This window comes from Morone saxatilis, unplaced genomic scaffold (assembly GCF_004916995.1).
Source record: "Morone saxatilis isolate NCDOM2014 unplaced genomic scaffold, NCSU_SB_2.0 Contig5, whole genome shotgun sequence".
Classification (NCBI taxonomy): domain Eukaryota; kingdom Metazoa; phylum Chordata; class Actinopteri; family Moronidae; genus Morone; species Morone saxatilis.
Window position 1 is genome coordinate 25,716,254 of NW_023340095.1, and position 13,367 is coordinate 25,729,620.

The window sequence follows — 13,367 nt, forward strand, 5'->3', positions numbered from 1 at the left end:
TTGAATCGATTAAATCAATAGACCTTTAATTGACAGAACATCTCAACTCACAGTCTACTTACTCAGTTGTTTTAAGCTTTCATTCATATCATGTGGTCCTTATCTGCTGATAGACCCTTTTCATGGCAGACATTTTGACTTGCCAAAGCAGGAAAAGCACAGCTGTAATTTATAAAACTAATAATGGCTCCAAGTGTCCCAGTCAGTCCTTCCAGGATTTCGCAGACCTTTTTTTAGATTGTTGCAGCATAAAATGCCTGATGTCACTGCAGCTTTAAAAAAAAAAATGTTTTGAATATTTGTGTATAAGTTATTTCAATAAAAGAATAAAATCACATTGTTTGGAAGGTGAAAGTGAGACGTTCGCGTTGCATATGGTCTGCATCGTCACAACTAGAAACAAGGAAGCAAGTTTAGTGACGTGTGGCTCAACATTTACGCAGGAAACTACAAAAATTGGTCAAATTTGCAAAGTTGTGCAAAATTCCCAGGGATTGGTGGAATTTGCGTTAATTGTTGTCAGTGAGTAAGAATGCAAAATACAAGACTGTGGAACTGGTTCACCTACATGGAATGCAGCCATCAATCATCATCATTATTAATTCCATCTGTACCTTTTCTGCTTTGACAAGTCAAAGTGTCTGCTGTGGAAAGGGTCTGTTGAGTTTAAGTCAACATGGGTGAGAAGCCCTGGCGGCTCTCAGAGTTGTGGAAAGATAGACATCTACAGTAGCTCTACCACAGCTGAGCAAACTGACATGCTGATGAAGACCAGGTGATATGGTCAAAAGCACCAGAACAAGGACCTTGAGTTGACAAATGAGACATTCTTGCTGCAAACAATCAATTTAGTCTATTTAATCTGTTGTTGATTAATGTTCAGTAAAAAGAATATTCAATTAATTGACTCAATGTCTGGCACTAGTGGAGAGCTTGATTAAAATCTGATTAATAAATTCTGTTTTCTTCAGTGCCAGGTCTTACAGCAGAATATTTGGATCTCTGAACTGACAACCACAATGAGAATCAACTTTAAGAAGAAGAAGTATCTTTTCTCTTTCATGTACAAATAAATAGAACAGATTTGACACGTGTGACAAGGCTATGGTAACAAGGATACAATATCAAAAAGTGTCTCTTCTTAAAAAAGTGTCTTTCATTTAATCCACTGTTCTTCACCAAAGGGTTCAACGATTTGCTTTAAAAAATGCTGTGCCATAATAAGAGTACAAAAATACATAACTATGCAAGACAGGAACTATTAAAAGAGTATTTCTGAATACTGCAAGCTCCCTACAGCACTGTGATTTTTGGCCAGCAGCCACGGAGGCGTGGGAGCAGTTCGACCATGTTCCTCTGGGCACGAGGAGCTGAAGGCGGCGCCGCAGGAACAGAACAACAACATAGGACAGCAGTAGTGGCATTCAGAGTTAGCGGACAGCTGATAATGCAGCATTTCAAACTGTGTAACTGTTTGCTCCAGCAGAGCGAGGTTAGCTGGTGTGGGGAAACACCAGCAGGATTACCATCCAGTTTAGATGGCATAGTCGTCCTGAGCAGCAGGGCTGAAGGCAGAGCTCCGCAGGGCGTCCAGGCAATTGACCAGGATGAGTGTGCCGGTCAGGTGCTTCCAGCGTTTGGTGATCGGGTTCTTCATCTTGTCCAACCCCATGTGCAACTCCTGGATCACGTCCCTGTAGCTATCGCCTATCTGAGCGGCCCATGTGACCAGGAAGTCATACGCGGGTTTCCACATGGCCTGCAGACAGTCAGAGAACAAACATCCCATGATCTGCTGATACACTCACAGGTCTGAAAACTCTGTGTACTCCTTGTACATGTGCAAATTCATTCTAGAATTATGGCTAAAAACCTTTTTTGAGGTCACAGCGACCTTTGACCTTTGAGTCACCAATTCCGTGTCTGACCAACTGTGAGTTATGGTCACAATCTCCCCTCCTGTTCCTGAGGTATGGTGTTGAATAACAACTAACAAGTGTTTATAAGTTTATGTATTTATAGTTTTTGGAGTTTATGATGTCACATTGGAGTTGATCTTTGACCTTTGGTTAAAAAATGCTGACACACACCAAAGCTTCAGTATACACTACTGTCCTGCTGTAGAAAATAAAAATATTAAGGAGATCATTTTCCATTAAAATACTGTGAAATCGTCTGGAGCACAGTGTTAGTTTATACTTAGCCCTGAGGTTGTGCTTGTGTTAGCTGACTGGCAGCTGTTTGATTCATGCTCCACAATCACTGTACACCTAGCAACCAACTGGTAATGTCTGATTATATTCACACAGGTACACAGCATAGCCATTTTAACCTGTCACTTCTTACTGTTACTCTGCTGTCACACTCATGCTTCCCACCCAAACCTCCTCTTTATGTTACATTTTAGTACTGTTGATTTCTTTCATGAGCAGTAATCACTCTGTACATTTGTCAGGCTGACCCAGTACATACCAGACAATAAAAGAGGGTTTCACCCCTCACTGTTGCTTTGGCATTTCAAGAGAATTATCTAAAAACACAGGCTTTGATTGTGAAAAGTAATCTTGTGTAAGACAGATGTACCTCACTGTCCACTACCCCGTTCTTGTCGCGATGTGGTGCCTCGTAAGCATCCATCTGCTGGCGTGAAACCTTGGCGAGCCTCTCAGCCAGCTCCCTCCAGCGTCCTGCCACCTCCACCGCCGTGGTCAAGAGGACAAAGTCCATCACCAGTCTGGCCACGAGACCCTGACAGTCCATCTTCAACAGGGCCTGCAGAGACAGGACACAAGAGGACTTTAGACTGAGATAAATAAATAAGAGGAGTGAAAAGTTCAGACTGAAATTATGGAGGTAGGTAGATATTAAGATCTTGGATTCTGGACACACATGAGGCCTGTATTAAGATAAGTCAAATATGAGCTTTGGCCTGGAACAGGATAAGAAAGAGGATGGTAGTGAATTGATAACAAGGAGTCTAGTTAAGATGGAAATGAAAGTGAAGTTTGACTAAAACCACACACTACAAAGGGACTAATAAATCTACATCTGCAGGTTTCATTCCACTGGCCTGATCCTCTGTTATTTTCCACAGTCTGCCTCCCCAATCCCCCTGCAAATCTCAGCTTTGTGCATTTTTCAGATGCTTTCTGGTGGAAATAGAAATAAGAGCCTAATGTTGCTTTAACGGCAACACTCAGGATTTATGCCACATCTGAACTAAGGGTACGAAAACGTCTGGTAACCAACACTGATAAACAGGGCAGTACAGAAAATGATATACAACAGGACACAACAAGTGCTGTATTCAACAAGATTTAAGTCTAAAGGCCCCTAAAACTAGGCATACACTGTACCATTTTATAAATGATGTTGAATTCCAACTCCTACAGTACGAGTACATTGTCTGTGACATAAAGCCAAAGCCTACAACCTCAGTGCTCAATCTGTACATGTAAATTAGAAAATATAATTGGCCATCAGCCCCTGCAGACCATTCTGGCTATTGACAATTGTGAATAAAGTTTTGTTTGAAAGCTCTGAGGCAGGTAGAAAATTAGGCTTGTTCGGGATGAACTGCACCTCGCCTGGAAAGTGAACCAGATCAGGCGGCAGCAGCAGCAGGAGGCGGTGACAAAAAGCTGCAGTCAAGTCGGACAGTTTCCTGCAACCTTCAAAGAATAAACAGGAAGTCACAGAAATGTTTGCATCTGACCCTTTCTCTGTCCCACCCCTTTTGGAACCTCTGTCTCAAAACTGTTATTGGAGCACAGAGAAAAAAGAGGTGTGACCTAGGAAGGGTCAATTGCGAGGCAGAATCATGCTGTTTTTATCGCCTGCCATTCAAGGAGGGGGAAACATCAAAGAGGCTCCCATGCTGTTGCCACAGTGACCAGCCTCCTTATTTTCCATCCTGACACGCCTTTTCACCATGGCACTTTCAGACGCTCTGTTTGCCAATTTGAGCAGGCTCAAAGACAATAGGCACAGACTTTGGAGAATCAATTCGTGGCTATGATTCAACTGTGCAGGAGCCTGACATCGTACACAGAAATGCATCCTTATCTCCTGCAGCTGTTTGGGCAAAGTCTGTTGGTCCTAGCTCCCCCCCGTACTCTGCACGGCAAAATACACCCAGTGAAGCTGAAATTTCGTCCCCAACTCTGAAGTGAGTCGTGCAGCTAAAAAATCAGGTGAGAAACAGGCCCAGCTGTGAAGTGTATGCCTAGCTTTAGGCTCCTCCCATCATCTGTAACCTCTTTGTCTCCATCAATTCTACCCAGACGACTGGTGTTTGTGGGAAAAGAATAGATAGACATTCACATTTATATTTACACATTCAGGCACACACACCACACGCATTTGTACTTCTATAATTATGAGGATTCACATTTAAATAATGCATTCCCTAGCCCCTAGCAACACTAACCTAAGTAATCATAATAATAATAGTAGTCTTTGATTGTAACTTGGGTTTTTAAATGTGCTGTAGTATAGTACAGGTTGAGTGAAAAACATAGATCAAATTCTTCCCACATTCCACACCCAGCAAAAAGAATCCTCACTTTCTAAAATGTCTCCTTTTTAAAATCGTCTTCACGTTTCCCACAAATTTCCAAATTTTAGAAAATAAAATTGAAAAAATGTCAATTTATAAAAAATTGCTTTTCTTTCAAAAATGGTCCCACCTTCCAAAATGTCCTAACTACAAAATACATTTTCTAAAAAATATCCTTATTTTATGTCCTCAATCGATAAAAAAAAAAAGATGTCCTCACTTTCTAAAAATGTTCTCACTTTTCAAAATGTGCCCACGTCCCTCACATGCTCATTCTCCAGGTTAAACTGGTCCTCACACAGATACAGTCCTCACAGTGCACACAGACAGAGAGAGACGCACACAAAGATGGTCTGACACACTGGGATGTAGCCTTTGACTTGCAGACTCAACAGAGCGAAGGTGAATTTAAAGCTCCAGTTTGGGCTTCGGCTCTAGGTGCTGGAATGTGTGGAACGACAGGATATGAAGGGGGGTTGGGGGAGGAGGCTGGAGGGGGAGGGGAGGGGGCCGAGGAATGCAGATGCCATTGCTCCCAGCCAGCCTCACTCATTTCAGTCTGAGGATGAGAATAGTGGCGGCTGTGGGCCAAATCAGATGCCGCCGGCTGTTTCAACAGGAATTGAATTTGCTGCCACAAAATTACATAATCATTAAAAGAAAAACACACAGAGAGCAGTTTAAGTGACCTCTTTTGGACAAATTCTACCTGTTTTATTTTGACTCTGACTGTGCTGGCGTCACACAACATTTGTTTGTTTCTGGTCTGTGAATGTTAAGGGGAAGAGTCTGTCAGGGAGATAAACTCTTTGACAAACACCTTGTTTCCTCCGTTGGATAAGAACGACAGGTAAATCCTGGGCCAAAATAAAGGCATCACTTCCTATCTTACAGGTTTAAGTCTGTCACTGGTCAGTCCTGAGTACTGCTTAGAAACAATATTTTATCCACTGTATATTCAGTGCGGGTACACAGTTTGGATTGATAATGTCAAAGTAATACATTTTGATACTGAATAAACTTGAACTTGAAGACTAGATTGTGTTGTAGTCATCATAGTTGTTATATTCTGAGAGCAGGACGTAAATATAAACCTTTTGGGACGCACCACACTGCTCAGGAAGGCAGTGTCCCGGGTCTAGTCTATCTGTTTAATCTATGGCAAAAACCAAAGTGGAAAAAGCGATTTTGTTACACGAACCAACTGGGAGTCGTTTGGAAAAGGGCCAGGTGAATTGCTGCGTATGTCTATCACCCATCTAACGCAATTCTCAGATCAATAAACCTTTAACCATATTTCCCAAACTCTTACCTTGAAGCCCAGTCGGATGAAGAGTGAAATATCTTTTTCAGTGGAGAAAAGTACTCTCCAGTTTAAGGAGAACTGATGCCTAGCAGCATTGGTTTATGGTTTAACGCTACAAACCTACGTTAAACACGGCCATAAGCTCATGCCGTAGCTGCCAGTAGTTCCTCACAGGATGCCCATTGGTCTTAACACTGGTTGGTCTTAAGTAACAGTCACTAGAACCAAGGTTGATTTCTTGGTGGGGTGCAGGGAATTCTTGGAGTGAATAGGAAGTCACTCCTAACCGGCTTCTGCAGGTAGCTTCATGTTCACCTTGTAGATGTTGAGAGTCTTTTCATTTAAATCTGGACATGAATGTGAATACTTACATTTCATCAAATGTTGAAATATTCATTTAATGTAAAGCATCACATTGTAGAGAAATCTTGTGCTCGTTTGTGTATATGGTTTTGGCAATTTATAATTTAAGAACATGCAGTAACAGATTTGTGTGTGTGTATGTTTCCAGATTTTAAGGAGTTGTGTGGTTTGTATTCCTCATTTGCAAACCTGACATTTGTTGAGCGCAGAGTTGAATCTGGTGAATCTGAAACTTTCTCCATCAGCCTAATAGTTTTCATGTCCCTTTTTATTTGTCTGAAAGGCTTAAATTGTGAAAATGAAATGAGCCTAAACAGCCAGGTGTGTGCTGTCGAAGTCTGCTGGCCAAAAACTGTTGGGGAGTTTCACCTTAGGTGATACAGAGAGTCTGATAGTAGCTACTCATGGCTGGTTAGATCTGGCTACTGACAGCTATATTCCTGCTATACTGAGCAGTAGTTAGTTTGTCACTCTGATCAGTGTTACCTCTTGCACCACACACTCCATAGCCACAAGGCCATGCCCCCTATATAATTCACTCTCACAGAATTTAAAGGTTTAGTTATACTTAAAAGCCCCAATTGCTAGATTGATCTGATGTTTGATGTTACATGGACTGTAATAATGTTTTACTTTGATAAAAGTAGTTTTGATTAAAATACTTAATTAATTAGTAAAAAATTGCTTACAGTATCGCAATACACTCAATCGTAACGTCTGTATTGTGATACATATCGTATTGCCAGATTCTTGCCAAAACACTGTACAACAAAGGCTTGAAATCAGAAAATTATTATAATAGTTAATAATAGTATAACAATTTCAGTTTTTTATATGTTATGAAGTCCAGTTTGCTGGTCAGATCTTTAAAAAGAATCTTGTGAAGCTGCACTTTGGTCTTCCTGGCACGTCTTATTGGTCAGAAACATTCCGGCTGCTGTAAATCTTTGATGGCGAGTTGTAAAGTATTTATCACTGAACATCGGGCCCTGTGAGTCTCTCGCCTGATTTTAAACTAATAATTGCACTGCAGTAGACTGAGCCGGGTGGACTCCCTTTGCCGCAATTCAAATGACTTTGCACCTCGAAGACATGCAGAGACAGTGGAGGAATTAAATGCTGTGCTGTGTTTTTCCAAAATGTCAGCTGTTCTATGTAGCGGGTTATGGGACTCTCCGAGCGTGTGTGTGCGCTTTAGTTAAATGCCACAGTTTGTTTCACCAGCTCAGCAATCAGCACTCTGAAGCCTTACAGCTCCCCCCCGCTGCATAAATTATCTGCCTGTCAAAACGAGAAGACAATTCCTGCAGACATATTTTCAGAGATAAGGTTGATGTGGAAACGAAGCAGGAGGTTCTATCATGTCTGTCGGTGCACACCAAAACACACAGTCCCTCTTGCTTTCAGAAGAAAACAGCTAAACTAAACCCTTGGTATAACCAGCGGTGAGGTTTTTGATAAATTACTTGTTTCTTCCGTCATCCTGTTGCTGTTTTTCCTCTCAGCTACAAAACTGACACTAAATATCTCCACTTCAGTCTCCTCTTTATTATTTTTCTATCCCATCTTTATTTTCCATCTGACTTCCTCCACCTTTCCTATTTGCAGCCTCTACACTCTGTCTTAACCGCACTGTGGCTTTGCAATTTTATTCCTTTTCCAGTTTCGTTTCAAAGCTGCTTTCTCTGTTCACAAACCTCAGAACTAAGACCTGGGGATTCTGGGAAAGATTAAAGATTGGTGGTGCGGAATTTAACATGTTACCCTACACGTGAACCCCCTTTTCACAAGCTCCAAAATAACTTGCACATTCCCAAACAGGGCCAAATCTCGAGAGAGATCTGTTGTTCAGTCAATTATTCCAAAAGCAGCAGCCTGCCACACCCAGTCAGTGAAGGAGGAGAGGAGAGGAAGTGAAGGAGGCTGGAGAAAAAAGAAATCTACATTTGTGTACAAAAATGGCCTGGAGCTAATCAAACATAATGGACCCGTTTGCCTGTCCAGTTGTCAGAATCCTTTTCCAGAAATAGGATGTTATTGTTATTTCCAGTCTTTATCTGCCACATTGATCTCACTGCAAATAATTCAGCAGGGTCAGACACTCTGCTGCAGTGCTGAGTGGGAGCTTTGAAATGATAATCCCCTTTTAGCATCGAGATACAACAAAAGGTTCTCCCTCTGTGGTCTTATGCTTCAAGATGTTATGGAATCTGCAGTCTGTTCATTGTCCTTTTACAACACAAGGAGGAAGAGGAGGATGACGGAAGCTGTTCCCTGGTCCCTCTCTACTTCACTAACAGGAGCAGTGGAAGAAGTCAAGCAGAAGTTGCAGGAGAGGAGCTTACAGCGAGAATTTGTTTCATTCTCATCATGTGGCACTGCTTTCAGGTCGCAGTCGCCCCTGGAGGCGTGGCTTTAAATCCCACTTTGGATAATAACCTTTAGATGTGGTAGTTGATCAGTCTGTAGGAGTCAAGCATTTGTATTGTTTACAACAAATTGAATAAAATATATCAAATAAAATGTGAATATTATTTTATGTAATTTATTGAATAGTAGCGCCTCGTTGTCCAGATTGTCCATGTTTTCTCCTTGTGTGAGAGAGCTACGTAACATCTGGCTTTAAATACCATCGCGGAGGATAGCAAAAAGTTTAATCATTTAAACTTTGGACAACAATGCAGCCTACTGTTACCATTGTTGGTATTTTCGTACATCCGTCTTCCGTTAGCCTGATTACATGTGAATGCAACATTACTGTCGATCACTATAGATAGATATTATAAAATAAAAATGTTGACCTGTTGATGGTGCTAAGAAAGGTCATAGGGTCTCCAAAGTTATTGCAATCCATCCTGAGGGGAACATGAATATCTGAATCCATGGCACTCCATACAATAGCTATTAAGATACTTCAGTCAAAACCAAGAATAGAGAAAAAGTCAGAAGATCATTAAAGTCAGTAGGATTCATCCTCTGGGCACCACGAATGCCTGCAAAAATGTAATGGAAATCCATCCATTCGATGGATATTAAATAGTTGAGATATTTCAGTCTGTATTAATGGCCAGACAGACAGTGAAACACTGAATAAAAGATTTAGCTGGGAAAACTGTATTTGCTAAATATAAGTTGTTGTTTTTTTAAGTTATTTATTGGTCTTTTTGTTGGCTTTATTGATAGAGACAGCTGTAGAGAGACAGGGGTGGAGAGAGAGGGGATGACATGCATCAAAGGACCGCAGGTCGGATTCGAACTCCGTATATGGGTCGCCAGCTCTACCAAGTGAGCTAACCGGGTGCCCAACTAAATATTATTTTTAAAAATTTGCTGTCATTTTCTAAAATTAAAATGTATGCTCATTCACATTTTTCTTAAAAATGTCTGTAATTAATGAATGTATGTTCCAATCAGTAATTTAATCAATCAGTGTATAGAACAGAAAAAACAAGAGCTGTTGTTTGTCAAAAAAAAATTAAGTATATTTACAGATGTTTTTACTCAGTAGTTTGTTAATTAAATTTTTTAATTTAATTTTAATTTAATTTTTTAAACTGTAGTTGACAGCTTTCATACATTTTTTTTTATCTCACTGCCAATTAAATTGTATATCTGTGTGCAATGGTAGATCTATGCTGACAAGAGAATGAGTTATGTGGGTAAATGTTTAAGCAAGCAACTGCAAGTTACATTTTACTGTAAAACTGGAACGTGCCCTAACAACATGCAGGTTACAACAGGTTACAGCGGGACATGAGCAGAGAGAGAGAGAGAGAGAGAGAGAGATGGGGTGGATTACTTTTTGTTTTGCATTTTCAATTTCTAAGATGTCTGCAGCAGCTTCAGGGAAAGAGAGAGAGAGGACCTGTTCCTCTCTCTCGTCTTGCCCAGAATTACCCAATCACAGCACAGTCAGTCATTTCACAATGCTTTGTTGAAATCGCTAATTTCCTCACATTCATAAATTAGAAACAGTGGAGTACCACTGTCATCTCATTCAGTGGGCTCTGGAATCACACGCCCTTAAGTCTAATATACATTTTTTATGCTACAAAGTCTTTAAAGTAGCACTCAGTGAATTCCCAAGAGGTGTTTAACTGTCGTGTTAATTAAGTCACATTTTGTCTCAATATAACAGCCGTCTCTTATTTATTACTGAATTATTTAACCTTTACTTAAACCGTATCATTCATTTGTTGGGTGCACTGTGTTTGTGTCCACCTGATGAATTTGGTCTCTACCAATATTCTTCTGCCTCTTTAGCTGCAAAATGCTCCACTATGGTCACCAGATAGTAGGGTAGTAGTCAACCAAAGAAAATCTTGGGTCAACTGAAATTCTACTTCTTCAACCAATCAATTGGTCGGTGGGTGAAAAAATGTGCATGTTATTTCTAGGTTAAAGGACCAGTGTGTAAGATTTAGTAGCATCTAGCGGGGAAGTTGCAGATTGTATTTGTTGACCTAGAAATAAGAACCAGCTATTAAGGGTGTAGAAGAAACTAGAGAGGCCGCGAAACTCGTACGTGTAAAGGCCCTGTCTACAGTCAGTGTTTGGTTTGTCCGTTCTGGGCTACTGTAGAAACATGGTGGACTCAGCTCATTCTAAGGTAACAAAAACACAATGATTCTTATTTTCAGGTGATTATACACTAATGAAAGCCTACCTATGAATACTACATTCCATTTCTGACAATAGATCCTCCTAAATGTTACACACTGGTAGATCCCACACAGTGCAATGAGTGCTCTCTACCTGCTAGCTACTAATCAAAGTTACACAATGTTAGTTTTTTTAGTATTAGTTCACTTCAAATGAGGCTTAACATTTAGTTTCTCTCAACTGTCCCCCAATTAGGGCTGCACAATTAATCGAAATATTATCGATGCCCTGGACTACAAACCTTGTTCTCCAGATTTAAGAAAACATGTTTGCTTGGTTCATACCCCAAACATTTCACATCATCATGATTTTAATCAGGGTTTTTTTTTTGTTGTTGGGAAAAATCAATTTGTGATGCAAAAATCATCATTCCCACATAATTGTGAATCGCAATTGCAATATCTGTCAAAATAATCGCAATATGATGTTTTTACCATATCGTGCATTCCTATCCTTAATATTATATCCCCCAGCCTAAGCAACATGCTTAAGAAAAGTTCAGAAGGTTAAACAACAACATGAAACAACAAACAATAAAATAACATAAAATGCGGCAAAACGTACAGCTTCCAAGTTTGAAGTCAGGTCGAAGATAGCCGTTAATGTGATCAATCCATAATTGAGCTTGAACCTTCGTTACTAGCCTGTTATCAGCCCTCATTACTCTGTAGCAGTCTGTAGTAAAATGCATACACATGTTGCCACTTATTATTTGACATTGTGTCGGTTGGTTTAGAGCTAAGGGAAATCTTCAGTAGGTTAATCCTTGCAGTCTCCAGGCTACCAGCTGAAGTTGTTAAAACAGGTGTTCGGACTAATGGACTCAAGTTTTATTGTCTATTAAACCATACCATTATTAATTAAAACAGAACCATAATTTGTTGAGTAAAATATATCCTGCACTAGGAGGAGCCAGAGGAAGCATATTTTTTCAGATTATCTGTCTCTGCCTCGTACTATTGTCAGAATATAGTGGACGTCTCAGCAATTGTACAAAGAATTGTTTTTCTAACATTTATTACCTTCTGCAGCTTTAAGAAGAACTTATCTCCAGCGATTGTAAGTCCAATGAGAATTTGGTGGGACAAGAGCATATGGAGCAACCTATCGACCAACCAAACAGAAGGTGTCAGCCCCAACAGCTAGTCTACATTTGACACTGCTTTCTTCCTCTAGTCTGTATTATGCCCCCAATCTGTACAATTTCAAAAGAAAACACATGGGAACATGGCTGAACTACACCCGTGTACGTTCAGCCTAGAGAAACGTAATAGCAACTTAAAAACATGCAGAATTCATTAAGGGAAACCAAATGTAGCATTTTTAGATCTAACTGCTGAAGGTTCCATGTAGGGCTTGTCTGAATAAACAGAGTTTGCGTTCTCACATTGGGGCAGAAACTCAGGTTGGAGGTTTTAATCACAGGACAACATTAAATGTATCTGTATTATTAATTACAATAGGGATTAATCAATCATGACAAACAGAAATTACTATATATTATGTAACAGAATTTACCTGCAACAGACAACACTGACAGTTAACTGTGAATGCTCATATGTGCAGGTCTGGGTCAAGGAGGATTATGGGAAGGACATGGAAGTGGTATGGGCTGCAGGCGCCTGCAAGTCCACAACTGGAGCTTCTGTTCAGTTTCTGAACAATGAGGCAGGAAACATCTGCAGGCACGAGATTCAACAGACACAACCTGGATCCCTTCCATCATCCGCTGACAACAACAACACAGCCTCTTCACAAACAACTCTCTCTCACTCAACTTTGGGAACATCCAGAATGAATAAATTAATCAAACTATTGTATTCATTAGTCTGTTTCAGTCCATGTTGCACTGCTATAAATTCTTCTGTACATGTCAGCCTTATCAGAGCTCAGTTCAGCCTCAAACATGGTTGAAAGCAAGCCATACCGCCAAAAGTGACCTGGCTGAAATATGTGACCAGCCACGAGAATTCTATTTTAACTTAACCTACAGATTTGATTATATTGACTTCATATTCCATCACTGCAATCTAGACACATTGGTGATCATAAGGTCAGTTTACTGTGGCGTCAAACGTGTGTGGCCGTGGTGGCGCTGAATTTCCACTTTCGCACTAGAGTCTCTCTATGAAATTGCGTGTCTTGGAAAGCGTGACAACGTAGAGTGGGTCCTCAGCTTCTGGCGATGAGGGCTTGGGAGTTGGGTGACGTGAAAAATTTCGCGTGTGTGGTGCCGCACGTGTTACGACGCATGAGTCGCGGCCGTGCCGTCCCCGAGTCGCGTGGAGCGCAAGGTCCCGCCAATGCGCTTGCAGCTTTAATATTATTATTATTATTATTATTATTATATAGCTTTATTATGGTCGTGCATTTTCATCCTTCTGGGTCAAATGGGTTATTAATGAAATGACAGTGAGACAGAGATGCTCCCATTAAGGCTGTGACGTGACATTTCCCAGTGCCTCCTTATTGGGTGTT

General features: G+C 40.6%; 1 protein-coding gene across 1 annotated transcript in view; it reads right to left on the reverse strand.

Moving 5' to 3' along the window:
• Nucleotides 1-289: 289 nt before the first annotated feature.
• Nucleotides 290-13,367, reverse strand: part of LOC118339298 (SH3 domain-binding protein 4) — a 34,562-nt gene continuing 21,484 nt past the window's right edge. Inside the window, exons 4-5 of the mRNA XM_035676880.1 lie at nt 2,584-2,772; nt 290-1,759 (exon numbers count right to left, since the gene is read on the reverse strand). Coding sequence (XP_035532773.1) covers nt 1,535-1,759; nt 2,584-2,772 — 414 coding nt within the window. The 3' untranslated portion in view covers nt 290-1,534. The remainder of the gene's footprint in view (nt 1,760-2,583; nt 2,773-13,367) is intronic.